Source organism: Opisthorchis viverrini (genome assembly GCF_000715545.1).
Source record: "Opisthorchis viverrini unplaced genomic scaffold opera_v5_198, whole genome shotgun sequence".
Lineage (NCBI taxonomy): Eukaryota > Metazoa > Platyhelminthes > Trematoda > Opisthorchiida > Opisthorchiidae > Opisthorchis > Opisthorchis viverrini.
Window position 1 is genome coordinate 409,306 of NW_008751849.1, and position 26,241 is coordinate 435,546.

General features: G+C 45.4%; 2 protein-coding genes across 2 annotated transcripts in view; both read left to right on the forward strand.

Annotated features, from left to right (window-relative positions):
* Nucleotides 1-12,126, forward strand: part of T265_07915 (hypothetical protein) — a gene marked incomplete at both ends in the record, with an annotated part of 33,743 nt that extends 21,617 nt beyond the window's left edge. Inside the window, 4 exons of the mRNA XM_009173575.1 lie at nt 1,230-1,502; nt 1,598-2,019; nt 8,278-8,727; nt 10,855-12,126. Of these exons, the coding sequence (XP_009171839.1) occupies nt 1,230-1,502; nt 1,598-2,019; nt 8,278-8,727; nt 10,855-10,981 (1,272 nt within the window). The remainder of the gene's footprint in view (nt 1-1,229; nt 1,503-1,597; nt 2,020-8,277; nt 8,728-10,854) is intronic.
* An 8,871-nt stretch (nt 12,127-20,997) lies between these two features.
* On the forward strand, nt 20,998-21,945 carry T265_07917 (hypothetical protein; the record flags this gene model as incomplete). Its single annotated transcript, XM_009173577.1, has 3 exons — nt 20,998-21,205; nt 21,248-21,568; nt 21,803-21,945. The coding sequence occupies 3 exons, from the start codon at nt 20,998-21,000 to the stop codon at nt 21,943-21,945; spliced, it is 672 nt and encodes a 223-aa protein (XP_009171841.1).
* Between the last annotated feature and the right edge of the window lie 4,296 nt (nt 21,946-26,241).

Consider the following 26,241-nt stretch of genomic DNA (forward strand, 5'->3'; position numbering starts at 1 on the left):
TATAGGGTAGTCACAGAGTGTTCCACAATGTCGTGCCATAATCTCCGTGAGGGGGGCGAGAGGCGTCGAGTCAAAGGTGCTTGGCTTGGATTGGCTGGCATTCTGACCAATCAGGGCATGCCTTCGTTTGGCCCGTGTCCTGCACTTGACACATCCGTCCAAATGATGTGATGTTCGGTTATTAGGGACAGCTGGCCTCCGTACACACCGAAATCAATTCAGTCAAACAGGTGTAACTGAGTACCCTTATTTTAACTTGTCAACCTGCAAAAACCTCCCAATTGCAAATAATGGGATAGTAGTAAGTCGTTCAGCTGTCGAACCCTTTCGATGCCTAACCGCCATACCACGAGAAGGAAGCACGAGGGCTGGGATACTGGCAAGTTGCCCAGGGCGAGACAGGGGAAGTCGAGAGGCAGAGGTCGGATTCGAACCACGGACCTTCTGGTCGGTAAATTCGTGTTCTAATCACTGGATCTGCCAGTCAGCGCTGTTCGGATCACCAGACACCTACGCGTAGAAAGCGAACCGCAATTGGGCCCACCAATCCTCATAAGGTGCTACTTGCAGGCCGGGGTAACTTCGGATGAATTAGGCAGGTGGGCAAACACGCAGTTGTTTGCACACAATGTAACCGAAAGGAACCCGCTCGCCAAAAAAGTATGGCATCAGCTGCCGCCGTACTTATGCTTTTCCGTGTCACATTGTGGTGCGGCACATCTGTCAACAGTCTGCTAACACCACTGGTGAGGGCGTTGTTTGACTTTCACAATAGCCACACATTGATGCTGTTGATATTTCGAAACGACTTTTGTTTGGATCCCAGTAGCTTTGAAAGAACCCCTAATTTGAAACCCAACTGCAAATGAAACGAACGACAACATTGTTGTTTGGACCATATCAACGATTGGTCCATTGTGGGAGTTACACACGTGGCACTGGATATCAACTGTTTGTGTATTAGACTATGGTGTATGCCCCAACCAAGTGTAGCCTCCCGGCCGATGTGTGTGAGCAACGCCAGCAAGTGAGAGGTCACATGTTCCGTATATGCTTTTTCCATTTGCATAACGTTCAGGAAGTTGATAATCTTGCAAAAACTGTGCGCTCTCTTTCTCGAGCATTGCGTTCCCCCCAGTTGTGGAACTGCATAGTGTTGGTATCAGTTTGTTGACGCAGGTATGTTTGTCATCTGTTTCCTAACCTTTTCTGTATCTTTCTTACTGCAGACAAGTCCTGTTCCTCCTCATTCAACTGGCGATCAAACGACAGACTTCCCACCCACTGCTGGCAAACAACCAGACCCGATTGAGGATATCACCGTCGCGTCTTCGGCTGGTATGACAGTATCCACAACTGCAGCTCCTGAGGTAGCCGTGCCCACTACTGTGCCTGACGCTCGGCAATCTGGTCTGGCTGTATCATCCTTGTTACAAAGACCCTGGGCAGATCGATTATTGGCGGCTGCGAGAATCCATGAGAACACACGAGATAATGCCCAGGTGTGTGTTCATGATACCATTGGTTTTTGATAGTTTTGTTATTCAATTACTGGCTACAAACCATAGCATACGACACTCCCTCTTCCGTCCTCTAGGCTATTCTTGAAGATCACTGTTCACGAATTTGGGCTGCTTCGGCTGATCGGACGCCAACTAGCAGCGGAAGTGGAAGTGGAGGGGCCGGTGGTGGTGGTGAAGTTGGTGTTTTAGGCAGCGCTGGGACGAACACGCTCATGACGGAAACAGACAATGCGGTTCGTCTGTACGAGCTCGGCTGCCGGTCGCTGGATCCTGCATTCCATTTGAAGACACATCAACCGATTATCCACGTGAAACAGAACGAAGCTGAGGATGACCCGCGATCGCTGCACTCACCACATTCCAGATCGTCTTCACGGTGCTCCGATGTTGTCGGTAACCCCTTGCAATCAACACGATCGCGACATCATGCGTTACTTCCGTCTGGAAAAGAAGAGGGCGAAATGTGGCCCGGCGATTCCATGGCGGCTACTCCCGGGTAAGCCCATATCTGTTTGTTCAATAACTATTCCGTCCACACTCCGTTTACTTCGTGGCGTTTTCACTGGTCGTATTTCATGATGGGCCGAGTTGGAATGACACGGAGTTGCAATGCTTCACACACGGACTTCAATTCTTTGCATATCTGTTACTCACGGGAGTGAAATCTGGGTCATTCACATCAACCATATCGCCAAAGGCACGATTCTTCAGTTTTCAGTCTGATTCTACTTATACATTTATTGGCGCAGAGCAGTAGATTCCGCGCGGAAGAACATACATGGAGTCCAATCGAACAAACAACCTACCGCTTGCCAGACCGGTGCTCTCTACCAACGGCGTTGTCAAAGAGCATGCTTTTCACACGTCCTTGGCTGTCGACGTCATGACTGGGCTCACATGTTGATATCGTCTGGCTACCCGAAAATCAATGCTCACATGCCTGCTCATACTATCCGCCAGGTGTTCTCTAACGGCAATCCTGAGCGGCGATAACGATAGTTCGGGTTCTAGATACCGTTGTTTTTGGGATCCATGGGAATGGGCTCAAATTTGAATGGATCTCAGGGACCAGTAAATCAGCTAAAAACGCAGAGGATGCACGAGTTGATTCATACCCTTCAGCGCATAGTACCGTCAAATAAACCAAGTCATGTGAATTGCAGAATGACGTTGTGTTACATTTTGATCCTAATTCTTCTTGCATCGTTGTGACAGATAGTTCTTTTCATAAACTGTGAAAAGGTTTTTACTCTGTCCCAAAATGTCTAACCGTCATCAGCAGTCAGTCAGCCGTAAACCGTGTACGATGGTTCTAGCTGCCTCACCAATGATAAGGTGACATCCACGTACTGATCGGTTTGCTGACGTCATGTTGTTCTGTTTGTGTGATAAAGCATGGAGTGAAACGGCTACTATGCATTGAAGACGGTAGCTTCGGCGCAACACCGCCTTTGACTGCGTGAGAGGGTCATGTCTGTCTCTAACTCTGTGGTGTCTTGTCTCGGCGTCCCTATCTGAGTCGACTGATATAATTACCTCCTTGCCTCGTTGCTGTTATATCTGACTGAATCGCCAATCTGTTATATGTGACTCCTGTTTCCGCTCCTGTGTCAAGTGCCGGAAAAAGACCCGCCGATTAGGAACGAGTGAGTGTGAAAGTACAACGGCCTCAAGCCATTTAACGGGAGGGACACTGTCTAACCTTGACTCAACGCTGACTCACGCTGTGTGGATTTAATACAAGGCTGTCACCCGCTGCCTATTGAGCGGGCGTTATCTGTCTGGTCAGCATCTAGTGGAGTTGAGGGTCTCAGTAAATTACTTTCAGGAATCTGACCTTCCTGATAGTTGCCGATTCATGGCCGCATCGCCTCTGATTCTCCTGCCCCAGGCGCACGGTTAAGCGGATGGGGTTCTGCAAAGCAACCAGTCATCTGGCCCAACCAGCGTAACCCGTTAAGTGTGTGGTCGGTTCGTCTGTTGAGGAAGGGTATTTTTTCCATCTACCTCAAAATTACTGATCCAATGTTTCTACCTTATCCATGTGATACTTCGGAGACAGTGGGTCTCCCAGAGTTTTCGAGGATTGTCTGCACCAGTACCTCCCTCCTTTCTGTTGCGCATGTGTCTTGAGAAGGACTCAGTGGCTAACATCGGGCACTAAATAGAACCCATGTGACTGCAATTAGTGTCACACAATAAGCGATTTAAGAAGATTTGTGTTAGGAGACATTTTGTTGCTGGGCTACACTTTGAACACCTTATAGACAAGCGTGTTGCGCTATTACTCTGCTCTTACATATCAGGTGCTTCCTTACTTAAGCTGAAGGGTTGTTTACTTTGGAATATCCATCATCTCCATTCCGGTGGGATTCGTAAGGTACTAATGGGATTTCCAACATAGCAGTCTTACCGACAGTTTGGTCACTGGATGCGTTCGCACTACCCTTATGAATGGCATAACCGATTGGATTCGCACGAAAGTCTTGACAGCACTAGCTCACCCTTGGTTTCATGAAGCGCTTTCCAAATTCACACTGGATGAGTGCACAAGTTTGTAGAAGTGATGTGCTGTATAAACAGAACAATGATCTGAGACCAACTAACCGGCGTCGTCGTTTTTGAAGTTCTCATCCGGTTTTAAAAAAAACGTCTCCAAAGAACTGTCGTTCGATTCCGATTGTTCACCCATTTCAAACGCGTTAGCTGAAGTATGCCCTCCCGATTCTCCACATACCTTGTATTGCTTATGTCCATCTGCATTTCTAATGTGTTATTTTTGTACGCACACACACACACACAAACAGAGGATTACGGTATCTAACTTTTACTCACTGACGCATCTCAGCCCCGTGTATATGCCGCATTTGTTCCTCACTTTCTGCATACGAATGTAGTGTTCTGCGTTTCTCAAACACGCCAATGGTACTTGGAAATATCCTGATCGAATATTCCTTCAGATACGCCGATAAGGAAGCGGTGGTCTGAGTTCCCTTCTGTTGTTTTCGCAGTTGGTGCTTGACTGACATGAGCGTCACCAACGTTATTCCACGTTACGCAAGCTTCACAGCCTTTGACTTTCAGGCTGCGTCGGTCACTTGTGAAGGCTAGACGCATTAACACATTCAGCTATCGGAGTGCTTTGTAAGATGTGGTAATCAACTTGAGTACAGCTAACCTGAGACAGTTTGGTCACGTGCCTACACTTCACAACGCTTCGGAAGGACGTGTCATTCATGTGAAAGAACTATTTGCGGTATTTCAAAGGTCTTGGGCCCGTCTGGTGGTTTCTAGTTCGGCTTCCGCCGCCGCTGAACTGTAAACTTCAATTAGATCATGAAATATACCGGAAATAGTTGAATGAAATTTGTATCTGTTCCGCTTCGGATGAAATTTGACTGAAAGCTCACAAATTATTGTATGGAAGGCCTCGGAATAATGATCCTCTCTAGGATACTTTTCACGCCACGAGTTTACAACGGGCCCATATTTTATATTCCCTTCGTTTGCTAATTTCGTGGGTTCTGTGTTTGGAAAGCACTAACTGGTGAGCAACTAACGCGTCCAAACTACCGCAAGTAACGGTAAATTGACAGATGACGATTGACCTTACAAGGGGTACGCTGTTTTATACAGTTAGTGCTTTTCTGCACGGCCTCCTGGTGGAATCTGTTCGCTGCATGATACGACGACGTATAACAATAGCATTCTCTGTACGTAACAGTTTGCGCACTAAGACGATCCTTTGCTCGAATGGTTTTCCAAACCTTGGATCCGATAAAGTGATTGATTAGTCATCTCAAGAGTGATCTGTGAGCTGTCACTAATGACAATTGGACGTGGCTTGGTAACTACCACAACACAGTTGATCACTGTGCTCTCAGAGGTGATTTATAATACTCTGAACTCTTCTTGATCATGTGGAATTGTTATATACACCCGGCCTTCGACCCAACAACCACTGTCGCATTTGGTAATATTTCGCCTCATCTGTCATCCAGTTGTGTATGCCTGCTCACCCTAACTCGTTTCAGTACTCACGGTTGTTTCAACTGTTAGATTGCAGTGAACTTATTGCGGAAACAAGTTTGGGCGACGCTGAAATGATATTCCACTTTTGAGGCCTGCGTTTTGCATTGACTCAGACCTATGGATGAAGTTGATTTATCGTCCTACAGCATACCTTCCCCTTTCCTCTAGTTTCTTTCCGATGCCCCTAGCGCCCTCAGTTTTCACCGATCGCCAGGCGCTTGCTAACTCATTGTTGCGTATGCTTATCAGATTGAAGCCTGGCTTTTGTGAGGCGTCTTAGTGATGTACAGTGGTGGTGGAGGTCGCAAAACCAGACTGATTCTACAATGGTTGTCAACCTGAACAAACCACGAAAATTTGTTACCGTTAGTATGTCAACTTGCCTGCATCCGCTAGGGGTGTGTTAGTATGTCTGGCGGGCTTTGTCGCCAGACCCGCTCGTATGCTGAATCTTCCAATATAGTTCAACTACTCATTCATCTGAAGTAGTTTGTTTGTCTTCAGTGTATACGTGTGATAGTCATGGCGACTGGTGGGTACCAGGCCAGTTTGGCAGAGTTCGATCTGCGATATGGACAGTAAACGATTTTTTAGCTGGGTGTTGTGCAACCGATGAAAAGCGGAGTTTCAGCTCGTGTGAATCAGTCAGGGCGTGCTGTAATCCTCAACAGTATCATCCGAATTTACACAATCCATAAATTGTATGCGCCACACTTCGCATGAACTGCACAGCTGAACTATTCATCCTACTTGCACTGATCCCAATGGGCAACCCTTATCTGAGAGGTGGAGTCCTGGGGTCCTTTTCGGAAGGGTGCAGGTTCCAACGACTTACTCAGTGGTAATGATAGTCGAATTTTGCGACACAGGCTATCATGCGGAATCCACGATTACTCCCAGGTGTTCTCTTCTTGCGTGCATGGTAGTTTTTCATATGAAGGCATGTTCTTACCCCTCGACCAGTACATCCAGCTTCTCTCGTCACCTGCACAGATGTTTACTGCTATCTGATATCACGTGCTGTAAAATGGCCCGGCTGCTTGTGAATGAGGAGTGCTTATTTCAGAGTTTCACATGTCTGAAAAATGCTAACTCTAATTCTGTTTAATCTAGTAGCAAAAATAACCGTAACTTGAATGTTTTCTGGTTTACCACCTCTGCTTGTGCATATCAGACTCTGTAGCTGGCTCTTACTTAGCCTGATGACCCCCCACGTGAGATCCCAAAAAATACCGTTGGCAAACCTGACGATCCTATCCAGAACTAGTTAATTTGTTCACGGTTATCCTTGGAATGCTTTGCTGCTCGTAACGACTGACCTGAAAGTTAAAAATGCGGTCACGATAGACGTGCAATGCGCACCCCACGGACCACTATGTTTCTTCCAATGGTCTGTTTTTAACCTTTCAGAAGTGAACTCAGTCAATGTGGCACCTGGTTGAGATATAGGAAAAACTGAATGGGGCCTCCAAGGGACCCTTATTCGGCTTCTCGATGACCTCCTCTTAGGTGAACTTCAGGTGGTAGCTAGTTTCCTGGTTCCCTGGATGAGGGTAGCTCATCCATGTGTCCTGTGGAGTGGTCATGGAACCTGTCACGGCACAATAAACCCCATAGCGATACTCATGAGAGCCCGTTCGCAACAGGTAGCATACCTTTGTTTCAAATGTGCACAATTCCACACGATTGTCACTTTACTGTTAGTTGGCTCCTTCATTCTGTATCCATCCATGATCATGTTCCGTGAGCAGTGCTCAGCCATAGGAAGGCAAACTGTCTGTTGGTGGGGAGTGAACCAACTTGACCTGGCAAAATCAAGTGTCGCTTATTAGCGTCTGGACGATGTCCCACATTCAACAACCCATCGAGAGTTGTGTAGTGATACGAGACTGGTAATTTGAGAATTGCACTAACTGATTGACTCCAATTTTTACTCCGTGACTCATGTAAGATTTATCGGTGAACTCAACTTCCCGATGCAAGAACATCAAACAAACACTTAACTCCCTTGTGCCCATGATGAAGCTGATACTACCTGTGGTGTGATCTGTATCCTTTCCGGATCGCACATGAAGATATCTCTATTCCATACGGTGTTCGATCAACAATAGACTCCGTTCATAGTCTCTTAGAATGAAGACCCCCCCGCCCTTGAGAAATGACTGGAGCTATATCTAGTCAAAGCGAAAGTTTTCAATACCCTGAGCCGACAATATTAAGTTCAGTTCACCCTTCAGGGCTGCCACGATCGATTCCTTATCGCACTTTATGGCTTGCACACAGTTGCTGGATGCGAATAACTGTTAACAACTCTCAAGAGGACGTTGTACTTGGAACAAGAGCATTTCACGAGCATGTGGATTCGGCGTAACGTATGTAGTTCAAACAGTCATGCGGGAAGCCTCGGCTACATAGAGGTTACTTGTGAACCTGATACGTCGTGGCTCACAAGTTCGACAAATGCTCTTTACATGATTTAATTTTTCCCCCACATTTTCCAGGGTCATTAACTGCGTAAAAATCTCATGTCATTTCCGCACGTCAGTCGCGCCTCCGTAATTGATCTCATTGTTAACCTGGTAGCCATTCATGAGATGTGTATCTGAAATCTTGTTGAAACTAGAGGCATGCAACACTGGTTATTATCTTGTGACGCGAGAGAATTCGGTCATGTTTGATGTCCCACCTAAACAACAGAGTACTATTTCTTGTCCGCTTTTAGAGTTCAGCCGGCTGCTCCGCTCGAGCAACAGCCTGGTAAAGAGTGCATCGTGGACAGCCAGCCGGTCCCCGATTCTCCCTCTTCCTGCATGTCCTCATACGTTGAATCATCTGCTTCTCCGGGACTGCTGCCAACCACACTTCCTTGTGGTCGTCTGTCTAACATGGAATCATCAGTACGCTCTGTGGGGCTACAAGTGGCTGCCTCCCCTGTTCCACCGTGCATAACGACGCCTCATTCAGTCTCATCTTCGTCTACCACTACATCCGTGGTGTCCGTTTCCACTCCTGGACTACCCGTCAGTTCACCTAGTTCCGGTAGCCCACACTCGCTGGTGATTGGCTACTATTTGGGAGACGACCCGGTCCCTTATCGTAGCCTGTGGCCGTCGGCTGAAATAACCTTGGGGCAGTTCAAGCAGCTAATCCCGAAGAAGAAGGGTTCTTTTCGGTGAGTTGGGTTCCCAGATGGTTTATTTTGTGCCTCTGTCACGCGAACTTTGACTGTACGCTTTTTCGAAGAGAACCTGGTGGTCGGTTCCAACTTAACCGGGTCATTTGGCCTGTTGCTAGCCGCGGAGATCTACCGTATTGAGCCACTTCGAAGCCAGGCAGCAGCCTAGTGTGCTTTTTGGTTTCATCCTGTCGATTGGTTGGTGACTGAACTCTCTTTAAGGAATTGTCTTTCCGATTCATTTATAAATGCTCTTTACAACCCCTGTTAACGACTGATCCTCTGACACGTACTATGTTTTCAACATCCACATCCCCTATATGACCTTGAACTCTGTGTTACGACTTGGTTTAGTAGCGGTTCGAAGCACAGTTTCCAGATGGTTTGGTGGAAATAAATTATCCTACAAATTTGCGGATGCATTCGACGGTGTTTAAAAATGAAACAGCGCCATGGCCCGAGCATGGCGTGGAAAATGTCCTGAAATTTACGGTTTGTTTTGGCGTCCCTTTTCGGAAACAACGCCTGCAGCTTTGTTCGGAGGCCAGCCGTCCCCAATAACCGAACATCGCATCATTTGTACGGATGTGTCACGTGCAGATCACCGACCAAACCAAGGCATGCCCTGATTGGTCTGAATGCCAGCCAATCCGAGTCGACTATCCTTGACTCGACGCTTCTCGCTCCCTCACGGAGATTCTGGCACGACCTTGTGGAACACCCTGTGCTTACCCGATAAATACAGTTGTAATAATTTTCCCTTGTCTCCATAAAAGGCTGTGTAGAGCTACCGTGCCTTTTGATATACCATAGTGGACGGAGCAGGAAGCCAAGGGACTGATACAGAGTTGCACGATCGTCCACAAGTTACAACGCGCTTATCATGGAATCTACCGGAGACCTGTTCGAAAGCTCCCGGTTGGGCTCCCAATTACGGTAGTCGGTAGTCCGCGATCTCATCCACCTGGTCACTGGGTACATCAGTCTAAACTGTTGGTTTAACGCCTTCTAGAACTGCTCTGGGAAGCTTTATCCTTCGTCAGGCTTAGTCATATCATTCACATACTACACTCCCCATTGCCATTTAACGCAAATTCATCATCGTCGCCACTATTGGCAATGACGTTGCAATGATGTTGCAACTTTGCAACTTTTCATCCTTAATTCCTCGTTTACCTTATGCTACGACCATTTGCCGATAGTCAAGCCTGTAAATTTCACGGGATCATGTGAGGTTTGATTAACATCGGGCGTTGTGCACTTCCCAGACCGTTGGCCCAGTTCGATCAATTGCCACATGGTGTCGCGGTTGGTAGTGAGAAACTCGCACGTCTCACGTGATCGATTTTTCTGTACCGGCTGATGAGACCCAATCAAGATGGAACGTACAATGGAGCACGCTTTCGGGACTGATTGTACTATACTTCTCTAACTAACTAAGCTTTTATCATCGTTTTCATACACAACAGTCGCCTTCGTAGTCACAACCAGAGGAACACTCCACCAGAGTGCCACAGATTAACGAAATTTGGAAGGGTCAGGTCATCTGCTTTCGATGTCCTTCGGACGCAAACCGTACGAAGTAAAATAGCTGAGGTGTGTCAAGGCCAATCAGTGTCAGGCAGGTATCGGACCTAAATTCAGGACCTCTGGTGCTAACTCGGATTCCTCAAGAGGCTTTATATTTACCTAGTTTTTGAGCAAAATTTACAGGTCTTCCTCACACCCCACATGTGTGGGGATATTGAAACAGCAAGGTTCTATAACTAGCGTTCATACATGGTTCAAAGCGAATTGGCAATTTAGGCATTTTCTGTATGTAGCTATTCCATGCGTCTTGACGATTTCCTCCGTAATGTGATCGAGAACGTCAGGATACAAGGGTAGTGTGTCCTACACGAGCAGCAAACTTTGTTTAGATAGGTTAAGGGAGGCTGGAATAGGTTAGGCCGGATACATCTGCACGAACTGTGACCTTGGGTCTCTTGTCACCCATTAGGTTACGATCGATCACACATCACCTGGTTGTTTCATACTGATAATCACTTCTCTCTTTGGTTTTCTCGTGTATGCTCGTGAACAGCCGCATAAATGTCTCATCATACCTTTGTTGTTTTCTTTCAGCTACTTCTTCAAAAAGCTCTCCAACGAATTTGGTTCTGGCGTTGTTCACCAAGAAATCACCAACGACAGTTGCCTTCTACCCCTGTGGGAAGGCAAGGTTGTCGCAAAAGTGGAGCGCATCGAATAATCCAATGAACACCGCTCAGTCGCCAGACCTCATGTTATTCTACTTATTTCGTCCATTCAGTCCGCTTTCAGTCTTACTCTGCATTGTAGTGCGCCATTTTTATGACTTCGGAGGTTGTCTTTTTTGGGAGACTTATCCCACCCCGTTTTTTCGTAACATCTGCTAAGTCTTGCTAGTTTCCGATCCCTTCGGTGCGACAACAATTGTGCCTTAACCACGACACTCATCATGGTCATTCGTAACTTCTTTCTGTGTGTGTGTGTGTTGGTGTGTGTGTGTGCAATCCAACGGGCTAAACAGGGTCATAGTTTGTTTTATTTTGTGCTCATTTGTTTCCTTTTCGTTTTTGTTGCTATGTATGGAAATAAGGTGCTGACTTTGTCTGCACCTGACTACTGAAAGCCATGCAGTAGTAGTAGTGGTGCTGGCTGTATTGTTTTGCGCTGTTTGCGCTTTTGCCATTTCTATCCCCTCCCCGCCGTTTCAGAGAGCAAAGCCTTTTCTTCCATCTTGCTCCTGTCCTAGAATGGAACTAGTTTTTTCCCTACGCTTCTGTATCTAGGCAACTGGGTTGCTTTTTGTCTCAAACGCGCCCGCATGCTTCTCTGCCTGTCTGTCTGATCGGTCCTGCTGGTGGCTCGCTGCTTGGACAACAAGCGCCCTTTCGTCTCGCCCCTAGTTTTTACCACCCGTAAAGGATTGTTCGATACTGTTTTGGAGCATTCCTTTGTTGTGAAATGGAAGACTGCTTCCACGTCGGCAAAACCGTTCACCCTCGACTGCCGTATTTTTCTACCGTCGTGACCGGTGTTCTCGAATTAGTGTGAATCCGACTAATTTCGTTCGTTTCGATCCTGTTCCGTGAACAAACTGACACGCTCAGGTGTGCCAGTGCTTTACAGCTCTCTCTCTCTCTTGTGTGTTTTGATTTGTTCGTTATTGCGAAATTGTCCCTCCAATGCTACTGCTGATACGGCTTTCTTCTCTTCTAATGTCTGTTCTTCCTTCAAACCTCCGACTTCTTTTTTTGTCAGTCCGCTTGTCTGCAGCCTATACGAAATTTGGCAATGTATTACTTCAACTTCGGATTGCTTCCTGCCAATCGACGTCACTTTTAGCTTGTTGATAGTATGGAACCGTGAAAGTCACATTGTTGTTTTCACTTGGTCAGTGGTTGTTGTAGTGTCGCTGCCGGCCAAAGTTATCACCGTTCACTTGGCGCCATCATTTGTCAGGTCCTTCTTCACTGATCGATGAGATACCGACAGAGTTCGGCTGCATGACCGTTTGCTCCCTGCCTGTCCCTCACCTGACTGGTGCTGACCAATGCCACACGAACTGTTAAGGGACCAATTAGAATGCAGCCTACCCGAAGGGTGACAAACTTCGACGCCGGACGAATTGTTCATGGTCCAGTGAATCTACTCCACTTGACCAGTCACTGAAAACCACGAGAACAGGGCGTATTCACTCAATCTTGTCAGAATCCACATGATTAATGTCGAAGTATGCAGAAATATTAGGCTTTCAGAATGAAGCCACGACGAAATAGATCCTGGGCGGTATCATGGTCACATTCAATCGTGCAAAACGCGTTATGTGTTAGAGAAGAGCCTTGTAATCGATTCATGCGGATGTTTGCGTCCAAACATGCGGCTCCTTTATTTCAGGGTTATGTTTATCATTGTTCGAACCCAATCCGGACATCTCGCCTGTTCCGATCTAGGTTTAGGCAACCTGGTAGCCCTCGTGTTTCCTTCAGGTGACACGGCAGCTAGACGCCGAAACGGTGTTCCAGCTGGAAAAGTTTTTGAGAAAACATCAACAGTATTCAAGCACATGCTTTGGAGACCAACTAGCATGGATGGAAATTAAAGTGCGATAGCAGTTACCGGTGGTACGCGACCTTCAGATAGTTTAGGGTTGAAATGGTGCATTGGGTGGAAAACCTTTTTCTTGGTGTAACACTACTCACAAATTTATTGAAAACTCTTCGGCAGCCTAGTATAGTTTTCACTTTTGTTGATATGCTCCATGAGTCTTCGTCAACTTGGTTTTTTACTTGCGTATCCTGTCAGTTAAACATCAAGCTAGGATTCTTATCGCTTATCCTACTTATCACTTAGCCTACTTTGCAGATGAGTTCATTTTAACACATCGCATTGTTCATTCTCGATTTCGTCATTTAATCAAGGTCAATCTCAGTCAAAAAGCCGAGAAGCACTGTGAAACTGTTCCGTCTTTGTTGAAAACCACAAGTGGTACGCATCTCTCAGAGGCTCGCGCCCGCAACCTCCCGACTGGCAGTTAGTGACTGAAATGTTCGGTGACGAGCTGCTGGTCAGAGTTTACTCACGCTTATGATATAGCATCAAGTAAGGTGATTTCTATTGTTGAAGAACACGCCAGCATAGAAATTCAAGCTAGCGAGTGAAGTTGTGCATATGCTTTGAGAAAGTTGAACGAATCAGACAAAAATGTATGCTTCTTAAACTTTGAGTATGAACTCGTACTTCTCCATTGTTCCCTTTGGTATCAGAGTTCTGCGTGTGTGAATTAAGTTCGACGTCTCGTTCTACCTACGCGAGCGTGAAAATGATAAATGCATACGCCAGATGGTGTGGGCCTAGAAAGCGTTGAATTTGGGGAAGTTGGTAGTTGGTTATGACCAAAGTTTGGTCTGTTACACTCCGGCTTTTGATTAATACACTAATCCTGAAAAAAGTGAACCTTTTAAAGCCGTACCTGGTGCTAGGATTGCTTGCACGAAGGTCTATTGTTGCCCTCTTACTGGAGCTGTCGAGATACCGGGTTTGGAATCGAACCACGGACTTTCCGGGTAGTAAGCTCGCGCCTCAATCACTCTTGGGTATCTCGAGCTAAAGAGTTCCACGAAAGGTCGAAATGGAGATTAAGATTAGTCGCCAAAACTTCATGGGCGACCTGAAGATAGCAACCGTTATAATCGAATGATTCTCGGCTGAATTTGTGTCCCTCAAGTAACGAATATGTTCTTGTGAGCAGCTTCTCAGGTAAACCGACTGGTTTGGAGACGGCTATATGCACTGATTCAGAGGTTGAAGCACTATCACTTTGTTGACAGTCATATTAGAATTCGAAGTGTCCCATAGACGTTCGTGTAAGGTGTAAAGTACTAAAGTTATTTTAGAAATCTTCCGTCCAGTTTGTTTTTAGAATTGCGGTTTGAGCTGGTCGGATTCACGGCAATCGACAATGTTTAGTTCAAGGTACCTAATCCCAACTTTCTTGTGAACCGTGTCTTGTCTCTCATGAGATTGCTGAAAACTCCTCGGCAGCCCACGACCGGTTTCCCCCTCTTTGGGGCTCATCAGGTAGGCTCAGTCCCCGAGTTTCCGTCAACCTTATGTCCTACTTGAAACCAAACTGCTCGAAATCAGCGAAGTACACTCAGTTGCAAACTAATTTGATTTTTAGAGAGACTCATCTGGATCGCAGCTGAATCTCTCGGTTATGGTTTTTTCTTGATGAGCCCGAAGAAGGGCGAAACTGGTCGTGGGTTGTCGAAGGATTTTCAGCAACCTTTTGAGTAGTGCGTTACGTATATACATGTATCGCGATATCTCTAATATGGTAGCGACTGAAACATGAGGCGACCTGGTGCAGCACATTCAGTTGCCTGGAAACATCACAAACGAGAGATTCAGCTGGGTTCCAGGTGAGCCTTTCGAAAAAACAAATTAGTTTGCAAATGAGTGTATTTCGTATCTTGTCTCTTCTGAATACCAGAACGATAAGAAGTCACTCACCTTGCGCTCGAGATCGTCCTTGGAAATGCACTTGTTGGTCCACCTTGTTCCCCTACTGAACACTAGGACTACAACAATCTCATCCGTCGACCGGATCTTTGGTGTCCCCGTCGCCTGTGTGAGGTGCTGCTTCACGACCGCCCATGCGGGGGAGGCGACCCAACAAGTATCTGCGGTGATGTGTACTGTTTTCCCAAGACATTACATTGGAAATGGGCTACGTCCCAGAATGCCTTGGCTATGAGGGAATTCATTTGGAGAAGCTTATAGAGAAATAAATGAATCTATCCCGGCTGAAAACAGTTTCCATTGGTTACCGAACGATCTTTTATGTGCTCCTGTTTATTCTCTAGAAAAGTACCCATGAAAATTGTATTCATTTGATAAGTAATCATCGATGAGCTAATTCCTTTTTTCAAGCTAAATTCCTTTGTCAACCATTTTTGCACCGTAGTTTCGGTTGACACAGAAGGCTTGTTGATGCAGTGCTCGTGCACACGTGTTGATGATAATGTCGATCGAATGACTCCCTAAATTTTAAAGAATCATGAGTTCTGCCGAACCCTATGACTGGTTGGTCAGTTTTTTTTGACCTTGAGAAATCAATGATGCTGGAATCTGGCCCTGATTTGACTAGCAATATAAAGGGTTCCTGATTATAAGGTTGACTTTTATGAACGATCTCCGTCTCAACTGAGGAAATGGGAAGCGGGTTTTTCTGAGGGTTCTCAAGATAAGAGATCATCTGAAGAGTGACCATTACAGCCAGATAGAAATGGATGCTCGAATTTAGCTTTAGTGGGGTGCGATCCCACCGCACCAAAAAAATCAGTCGTCATTCGCAGCACCCAATCCCTCGTTCACTCTGACATCTAGCGCGATATTTTCTTATTTATCTCAGAAGCGCAGAATAAAATGAACAAGAAAAGGTCATGACACTGAAACCTGGTTGTCCTCATGGCGTGGAATCTGCAGTGAACTACTTCCAAGAGACTGCGCTAAGTAACGGTTTGTAAATGAGACAGCTTCCTTCGATCGGCCTGTTGTCTAGTTCTACGTCAGGTGGTAAGTTATGGTGTTGATCCTCCGAGCAGAGGTATCAGTTTTGTATCATTCCTAACTATTCATCAGTAGTCAGACTCCTAGCGAATTTCGGCGCACTTGCTAAACCGCGCTGTGCGCAAAATGACGTCGGTTTCCGATTACTGTTTGGGTCAAGAGAATGAATTTCTGCCTGGTACATTCACCTGGAAGGTTTCCCTTTCAGCAATAACCGCTTTTGCTTTATTGTTTTGTTTCTTCTACACTTGAAATCACGTTTTCTGGTTGTGTAATATTCGGCGGATTTGCGTGGAAATCCATTCTGATGAAATGATGCTTGATGGCTTGCTCCTTGCTGTACAAGCGCGTTTGATGGACAGTTCCCTTCGCGCCAATTGGGGCAAGCCATTTCTGCTACGGACTTGCCCGACTGGCTATCGATTTCCACATCAAAGTAGGCGGGTGCGTTATCAATACGACTTTTCAGCATAATTTGTGTGTTTTTTTTTTTGTGTGTAAGCTCGACTAATTTATTTGNCAATACGACTTTTCAGCATAATTTGTGTGTGTGTGTGTGTGTGTGTAAGCTCGACTAAATTTATTTGAAGCTTTTTTCGCACAGCTCTGAAGTTTCATCCAAATACTGATTTTAACCGGTCTCAAATCTCAGAGGAGCCATTTTGCTAAAGACACAAGTTGTTAACACGTGCGTATTCGGGTGGCAAACAATGTATACACTTCATCCAGGTAGTTGCGCTGCTTAACATGGCTAGATATTTGGCGGTGTATGAAGTCACTGAGTCATCAACGATCCTTATATTCACAGAAGAAAGTGGCAGAAGTTGGCGGGGTCCCTCAAGCGAGTGCCCCGAATTTGAGGACGTTAGCTACAACTGCTCATAGCAGATCAATAAATCAGAAATAAGATAGCTAAGAATAAGCGCTGTCATTTACTTGTGAATCTCAGACTGTTTGTTAATAAACTAGAACTTATTTCATCAATGAGTGCTATTTTTCTGAGGGATCGTACTTTCGTTAACATTGATATAATTTGTAGAGGGTTGTTTAGTTTCGATTGCATAACAACTGATGTTCAAGTAGACAATATGAACGAATGAAAATCGATGGCATGCGAACGAGCTTTAAGGGGTGGAGGTGTGTAAAGTTGATACTACTGATGGGGAGGCACGCGAGTAGTATGTGTTGTTCGTAGAATTTCGCTTTGCGTCTATTGAAAAAGGGAGATCTGTTGCGGAATTCGTGGAGCCACTTCGTAAAATTTGCCTGGATTTGACCGACAAATGAGTGGAGTCAATGAATCTCCAGGAAAGTTCAAGAAGACTCGTTCGGGAGAAGATGGGTGTCCAGTTTTTGTAACTAAGATGCAAATTAGAGTTTTGCTTCCCTGTTCAATGGTCTGTAACCGGTCAATTGGCATTTTCTAATACACCGAAGGTCTTCTTCCTCATCGGAAGTTGAAATCGTTCAGCTGTAACACCCTTTCGGTCCCTTGCTGCCATGCTACCAGAAGGCAGAATGAGGACTGGGATACCGCCAGGTTGCCCAAGCCTCGATAATGGGAAGCCGAGAGGCAGAGGTCGGGTTCGAACCGCGGACCTTCCGGTCAGTAAATTCGCGCTCTAACCACTTGGTCCATCTCGCCCCCATAATGGATTCAAAGAAGGGTGAAAACGGTAGCGAGCCGTCGAAATGTTTTCTTCAATTTTGTGGGAAGTCTCGTTTCAAGAAGGCATCAAAATCTGTCACCTCAGCCATTAACCCCATTGTTTTGGACTCACCAGAATGATTGCGCCAGGATAGGGGGACGATTGTTCAAACGAGAGTCATACGAATATACACTCTGCAAAATCTCGCAACGATTACCACCTGAAACCAATCTTTTATCCGAACAAGTTAGTTGTAGGGATTGAGAAATCAACGTTCGTCGATATCCCTCTGTGAATTTGACCGCGTAGCCTTGCAAATAAGTCGACGTAAATTGAGCGAAAAGTTGACTATCAATCAGTCCAGTAAGGTGCATCCAGCCTGAAGCTAACCACACTGCATGGTGTCAGGATTAACGGAAATCCCAAGAGCAAAGTGCAAGAAATATGGGTCCACAATGAGCAGTTTTGAAGTGCATGATCGAACTGGGGTGTTGTATGTGTATTTAGGAGACACAAAATATATTGATCGAAAAAGGAAACAAGGTGTGAGAAAGAACTATCTGTTTTCCTATTGGACAGGGTACAAACGTGATATCGAACAGTTGTTTTGGGTTGAGTAACGGCCCTAGCGAAATACACTCATTTGCAAACAAATTTGGTTTTTCGGGAGACTCACCTGGAACCCAGCTGAATCCCTCGTTTGTGATGTTTCCAGGATGAAAGAACTAAACTGGCTGGGCTTGTCAGCATTTCATCCCCGCACTGCACAAACAACTGGTTAGCGGACGAATCAACCAGAAAAGTTCAGCAAAATGAGTGTCTGATATATGATGTCCTCTTTAGAATTTGTGGAAAGTCATTTTCAGGAATTCAAAGGTTCTCGGTTGAAAAACAGAAGGGAAAACCTGACTTTTTCTGAGAGAGTTTCGTGCGCAATTCCTCTCGAAGAATCTTGATGATGAAACTGATGGGATGGACTTTCCTCCGTTAGTTCAAAATGAGCTTGAACGGATCAAACAGAAATAAAAACTTCCGACTCTCAAATTGTCCAAAAAGGGGAACTGTGGGATGTCTTTCGTGTCCTAGCTCAGTCAGATTTGGTGAAAAATCAATCGCTAGTTAAAGATGGTGACGATCAGCCTTTTGTTGTGCTGTGGCTCAGTAAATGGACGCTGCGTGATCAGTGGCCTGGTGCTCAAAGCCAAGCACCTAATAATTCTAGTTTAACGACACTCTTTTGTATTCGCCAAAAAACAACCTTTGGGGTGATTTTGGGAGCGACTGTCAATCCCCAGTGTGCTCTGGATACTAGTCAACCACAGGATTTATTCTGCTATTTCTCCGGGAGACTCCTCTGATCCTAATACGCATGTTATGGGTCTTGTAGCATGACCAATTCACTGACGTCGAGGGGCCCAGACCGCGATTACCGTTTGGCCTCACGTTGCACCGCGCTTGGCAAACGGCTCGGCGAACAGATCAACCAACAGTAAACCGGCCTTCGTACATTATCGATCGGTATCGCAGTAACCTGCGAAACCGGTAAGGTGTGAAGCAACGCACAGTGAGTAAGTGTTACTCTATTCTGTTCCGCTGCTGCTGAAATTGGCCGAAAACAATTTCGGTTGTAACCCAGTCGTAGATATCAGATCGATGACGATGCACGTGCTCAGGAAAACCAACATAGCATCGTAGGACGTTGAAAGTCCAGGACGATAACTTTTTGACTATGGAGCTTAAATGTCCATCTATTCATAGTGAACTTAGCTAGCGAGGGCAACTCATATTACTGTATAGAACGGTTGTATATCTTGTCACGACACGACCTCAAAAGAGCCGTTTTCGGCTAGGGTGTAAGACGAATACTAATAAACTGGGTTGGAACAGTTGGCGAAATTACATTTTGGTATTCTCTGAGTACCGCAATTTTAAATTGTGAGCACCACAAAAAGCCTTCAAAAAAACGAAGCAACTGACCATATTTATTTGCAATTTCCCGTGGAATCATCCAGCTCTTCTCAATGTTTCTAGCATTTGTGTAATTGGTAACGAGTTGTGTACACGATAGGATGGTTGACTTCTGTCACCCCATTCATCGAGTTTGCCAGGAAACGACTGGCTGTGAGTGTTCTCACGAGTGTACTATTTGATAGCGGAATTTCCCCACAAACCAGCTTGGGGTTTTCGACGGGTCACCGCAGCTAGGATCCACTACATTTAGCAATTGATCCTGTAACACACAGCTAATTCGTCGCAGCGATGGGAAAGTCTAGTTTGTCTCATGCTCTCCAACTTCGTAGCAATTTTGAGGTTTTGCGGGATAGGTATTTTGTTCATAGTCACCCCACTCTCATTTGAACGGTCGTCCTCTTGTTCTGGCACAATTATTCCGGTCAGTTCGCACCAAAGGGAAGCACTGGACTCGAGTTTCGCTCATCAGTAGTGCATATCCAATAGACGTGCCGGGATTCGAACCCCGGACATCTGATATGCGGGGCGAGTGCGTAACCATTACTCCACCAACACACGTTGGACGCATTTGAATTATCACGTCTGAATAGGTTTGAACGTGTTCACACTTGAGCGATATGATTGGTGTGCCCGACTCATCATCATGGTAATTGTCACGTGATAAAACGCTGAGCTCACACGTCACATTCCAATGGGATTGTGTAAAACTAAGACCCAAACTAACAGGCTACACATGAGCATGCAGATTTCTAACAAAATCGATGAGTTAGCTATTCCAATCAACTACTCACAACTCAGTTCTCTATAAACAATGCGAAATGAAGCATTCGCACGGGTAGGAATGAACGTTTTAATTGGTAATTGATGGGAGATAGCAAAATGGACTGTTTTTTCTTTGTATCCGAGTGTAGAATGTGTAGACCGCTAAGAACAGGTCTTGGAGTAGCCGAAACAGATTTCACCTCAAAATACACTCATCGTTCTCAGAAATCATTAGTCTAGGAGGTTGATGTCTCGTCTACTGATGTCATCAACGCATACTGTGTGCTTAGTTCAAAAGTAGCGAGTTGCTTGTGTGTGGTCATACATTGCTGGATACGAATATGCAAGCCAGAAGAGTATAAATGAGACGAGTGCAGGTGAGTGCAGGTGAAGACTGTGAATACATCAAACACATCGTTCGATAGCGTCAGCGGCTGCACATCAGCACGTTGTTTTGGTCATTGGACAACGGTGTGCTGATCGATCCATAAAGATCGAAACGCATGTTGAGAAGGGACATGTATGTATCTGCAAGGGATATAACAGATACGTCAGATGCAGTTGACAGATGAGTTGTGTTACTGTGCTGACAGCACACGAGTTGCTTATCGTCTGATAACAGCTACAAGGAAGATGAAATGATTTCGTTATCGGAAATCAATGTGAACTGACCGATTAATTGAGCTACTGATTTCCGTAATTCTGCTCAACTAATTCACATTTCCGGGGTTGTCACTTGTCCCGTGATAACTATTCGGCTGAATCTCACCTCGCTAACCCTGTGAACATGCGAAGTCCTCCGGGAGAGAACAGCAATTCAACCGGTGGTATTCATCTCAAAGCGTGTGAATTCCACGTACCATTGGAAACTCAGCCCCATACTTCTTCGTTCATACGTGATCGACAGTCCTCTGAGTATACGGACGTCAACGACTCGTTATGCACGCACGTAACCACGACACTAGAGACCAGACTGTTGCAATTAGCTCAAATCGGTTGGGACACTTCTCCTCAGCCTGACTTCTCCGGCTCTTAAGATCCTCTTCTCCCCGATGGCTATGAATCGGAGATACTGGAAGTCAACGAAGAATCGGATTCGCAGGGAAGGAAGTATTCGGACACCGAGATTCCCAACTGGATGGGGCGGCGGCTGAGCTATTTTTTCATGTCACCAATGCAGAAGTTCCGTGCCAAGGGACAGATTCCATACAAGTTATTTGTACAACTGATTAAAGTGGTGGCGGTCACGATCCAGGTGAGTCGAGCGTCAAGCAACAGATTGGTTATTCAGGAGATTGATTACCGACTTTGCCCTATAGACTGTGTCAACCAAAGTCCGCATGAATTGGAAAAATATTGTGGGAGATCAGCCTTACCCGGGGGAGGGGGGTCTGATTCAAGAGACGTGCGACTCCCTACGCAGAGGGTACCGATTTGCTTCCATTCGCTTTTTCTAGTAGAATGGTCTGAATGAGATCACTGATTGTGGGCTTAGGCAGTGTGGTAAACAGATTCCGATAAAAGACTGAAGTTTTTCCGAAACTAATCCTACAGATGAGTAGTTTTCAATATCTTCGTCCATTTCTTCCAAGCACCACTATACAGAATCATCAACTCCAATATCGACAGCATGACATCAGTCTTCAACACTGATTCTTCGCTGCCGTACAACCATGACTTATTTGAGAGCCTTATTGTAAAGAAAAGAGTAAAGGTGGACAGGGAAGGGACTTAGTGCTAGCTTACCACAATTATCCCGAGGTGCCCGTACCTCCAGACACTCACTCGGGCGATCTGGATAGAAAATGACNGAAAAGACCCCCACTGACATCGGTTGGCAGCCATATTTTGTGCAGTGAGAATCACGCGGTCCCCATCCTAGAAGGCGAGTAACACCGACAGCAACCAAGCGTTTTGTGATCTTCTTCATACTATTCTGCGAAGTCAAGGGTTGGCCACCTCACTGGTTTCGCCACTCTAAGTCAGGCATGGAAAACGGCACTCTTTTAGGCAAGCGCAACACATGTCCCAACGCAGCTTCTGGTGCTGGACAAATTCTTCAATGGAAGTGCCCGTTACACAACCGAAAACGCGCTTTCTAACGGCCTCGTTACGGATAGACGCCTCAGTTCCGCTGCTCGAATATGCCAAGTCTCACAGCCATACAACAAAACAGCCCGTACTGTAGCTTGATACACACGTCCCTTGATATTCAGGGATAAACCATTCTGATGCCATAGGTGTCTCAAGTTAGCAAACGCGATCAGAGCCTTGCAGATTCGTGCATTCACCTCATCTTTCACACTACAGTCAGAACTAATACGACTTCCAAGATACGTAAAACGCTCCACAGCTTTCAGTGCCGCTCTCTGGCAAGGTTGAAAGAGCACGGGTCATACATCAAAATAGCGTAAAATTTAAATCATTTGAAAAACGGTGTGGAAATGGCGATTTAGTTTTTTTTTTCATTTTTCGATACATGGAAGTGAGAGAATTGGGTTACTTTTTTTGTTTTAGTTTTCGTGATATCAGTCGGCTGATTTTCATTTTTTTAACGTTGAAAACCCTCCCTCGAAATGCTTCACTGGTGCAGATTGTATCAATATACGTTGACCTATGTCTACAGCTAATGATTGCGAATTTCGGATGAACGTTCATCAGAGATGGGATCCCAGAAGTTTGGAGTTGCATCCTTCTCGGCAACTTTTTCGGCCAGGTGTGACTTGGTTTAGAAACCAATCGCATGTTGCGCCATTATTTTTAAGGAATCCTACAGCAACTGGTTCACACATTCTGAAGACAATCAGTTTGGAATGATCATAAATGGATCTGCCAGCTGAAATGATGAAGAATGTCCGAATCTCACTTTCAGTTTTAAAGCCTCACTGTGTGAACTGTTCACAAGTCTGTCAGTTTTGTAATGTTTGTGCCCCATTTCATGAAAACGCACTATTACTTGATTAAAGCAATAAGAAATCTATGCTGAATAACATTGATACAGTTCGTCATCAATGTATGTTGTAAGAAACTATCGGTCTTTGATCTTTACCACATTGCTTCGATCACTTTCTAGGCCCAGATATTCACCTGACTGCACTGTTCGTCCACTGTTAACGAGTAGTTGTGTAGAAGTTGGACACAAAGCTTTGTTTTGGCGCTCTTTTAATGGTCAAAACTTCGTGTTATGTCATCCCCCCCCCCCGCATAATGAACACGCATAGTGAACACTTCCAAAATATTACTGGCAATTCGGATGCCGCCAAACTTATCAACGGTGTGTTGCAGTCTACAGTTTCAAACGTCTTACTGGTCTTATATGCATGAAATTAACTAGTTAATAAATTCAGGTTCGAACCTTATATTCATGAAGACAATTGCTTCACATCCAAGAGCTATTGTACTCGTATTGAGTAACTGTTAGTGGGATGGCGTAAACTGTTAATTGGAGGTTCTTATTTGGCTTCAAGCAAAACACGAGATTGATGGAAACGTGGAGACTTCAACTCCCTGGTGAACCCCAGGCAGGACGAATTCGGCTGTTGAAGAGTATTCAACAAACCTATGGGTGGCGTCCACCTTCAGTTTGATGATTTCCAGGTGAATCACAGAAACCGCATCTTATCCTCACTACGGCGGACGGATCAAGGATTCCCCACCGGTCTTTGTTACTCGCCCTGAACTGGGTTCAGTTGACAAACAACCCCTTCAGTTGTGTTCCTGGGAAAATAGCCGAGAAGCACCAAACTCGTTTATTTTCTATCCTCGGCTATCTGACATAACAAACTCAACATGCTCTTCATGACAGTTACACGCTTATCTGCATGTACATAAAGCCACCTCTCATCTTCCGTCAATCATAATTTACGATCACACAAAACACACGGTGAACGCATTTGCACCATTGCACTTGTGGGCCGGCATGTGAATGAGGCATTGTCTCGAAATCGGCCACACTCTTCGCTTACTTGGGCGTCACATACTGTTTACCAGCAAACTTCAGCCATTCGCAGCTTTCGACCCAACGTGGCTCCGTTTGGTTGGACTGATTGTCGGGATCGGGTTGGATAGGGGCGTTTCTGCCGGTAGCCTGTATAAAACTCAAATATTCTCATAACGGGTCAATCGACGTTTCCCATTTTGGCTTCTGTGGTTAGATGAAAAAGATATACGGCTCACCGTCAACAGCATCCTCAGCATTATCATTTTTTACACTAAACCAGTAGTGAATATTGACATCTACGTTTCCCATTTTGGCTTCTGTGGTCAGATGAAAAAGAGATACGGTTCACCGTCAACCGCATCCTCAGCATTATCATTGTTTACACTAAACCAGGAGTGAATATTGATGCTTAGGTGCCGCATAACCCTAATGGAAGAGGACCTTGGTAAAGAGCGGTAAAAGTGTGGGCTACCTACTGCGAAGAGGTTTCACGTGCTCAAGGGAGACTATCAGGAATACGTTGTTTGCACCATGTGACAGCATTAAAATAAATAAATTTGAGCGTCATGTCGAAGTAAGGCAAAATCAGCGGTCTTAACCAAGCCACCTTTGCGAAATTCAACAGAGGTAAGCCCAGCGCAGTCCGGCTCGGAGGTGATAGCATATGCTTCATCGATAGGTGGTTGTGTTCCAAGCTCTGAGCCACATCCAAGGAAGATCAGGAGGACGCAAAGAAATCCCACTTTCAATTCGTCTCATCATTTCATGGTCTGTCCTCCGAGAACTTTTTCGCCAATAGTGGCTTAGAACAAAGCACTCTTTGGGTGGACACTGGTTGGGTAGGCTTACTACACGTCCGGACCACCATAACATGATCATACTAACCTGATGCCATAGCATTTCGGAGAGCCCGGTAACACACTGCTTCTCACTACAGTCACCTAGGTCCTTTTAAGCAAGGGTGGATTCAGTGTTCAAAGATTTAAAGACGCCCAATGGAGTGCAGAGGTCAAGTTCTTACAACCGTAATGTGAGGCCACCGTTAAATTTACACCATGTGGGCGAAATACGATTCTGACGCCACAAATGTCGCTACTCAGCCTGAGTACACACGACTTGACTTTGTCTTCATTCCAGAAACGAAATTTCCGACGAAGTTGCAGTCTGAAGGTGCAATATGTGGGGCAAAATATGGGACCGTCTCCAGCAGAAGAGTAACATAACCCTATCGTCCGCATAATCCAAAGTAAAAAGTCTTTCCTCAAATGGGACTTCGATGCATGTATTCTTAGTTCATTGAAATCGATGGCAGAAATGACCAAAAAGAATGGAGTGGATAATTGTGACGACTTCCACTGGTAGTCACGAGGCTTTTGAAAAGTTTAACGCACATCCTAAGCCGACCATGTATATACAAATGTGGGGTACGAAGAACGCTTTCGAATTTTAGGGTCCTTTTTCGTTTCCAAAAACTATTAGGAGTGCTGGTCCTTCCACAGAGTCGGAGAGATCCATGACTGTTAGCCGGCTTTATATGCGGCGCTGTTCAAGCATTTGATCTAATTTGAAGGTATGGTCAGTGCGGTCTCTATCAGTTAGAAATCCTGCTTTGTGCCGTCGAACCTTGACCCCACGTACCTAAGATGAGTATCGTAATACGAGGGGAGCCACTAACCATATGTGGACAGGCATGAAACATATCCCCCTGTGATTGGAGAGTTGGATTGGACACCTTTATGAACATGGGTGCAACCAACGATTGACCCCAACTGTCTGGAACATGCTCATGGTTTGAAATGCCCACGGATAATCGGGGCGAAACACAAAGATTCCCCTCCATCTTTTAGTGACACACTGTGGCTCAGCATCCCGATAGCGGTTTAAAGCAGAATTTCCTATTTGTACTTCAGGAACTGCAGGGGATCTAAAGTTCATGAACCATGGCACGATAAGATCGATTGAAAGATATTGGTGCAGAATCAGAGGTCATACTTCAATGAATGCGGCACATGTTTTAAACAGAAAATCTAACAAAACTGTCTGAGGAGAAATCGTTTGTGAAATGTCGTACTATTCTTTAATAAACTGAAG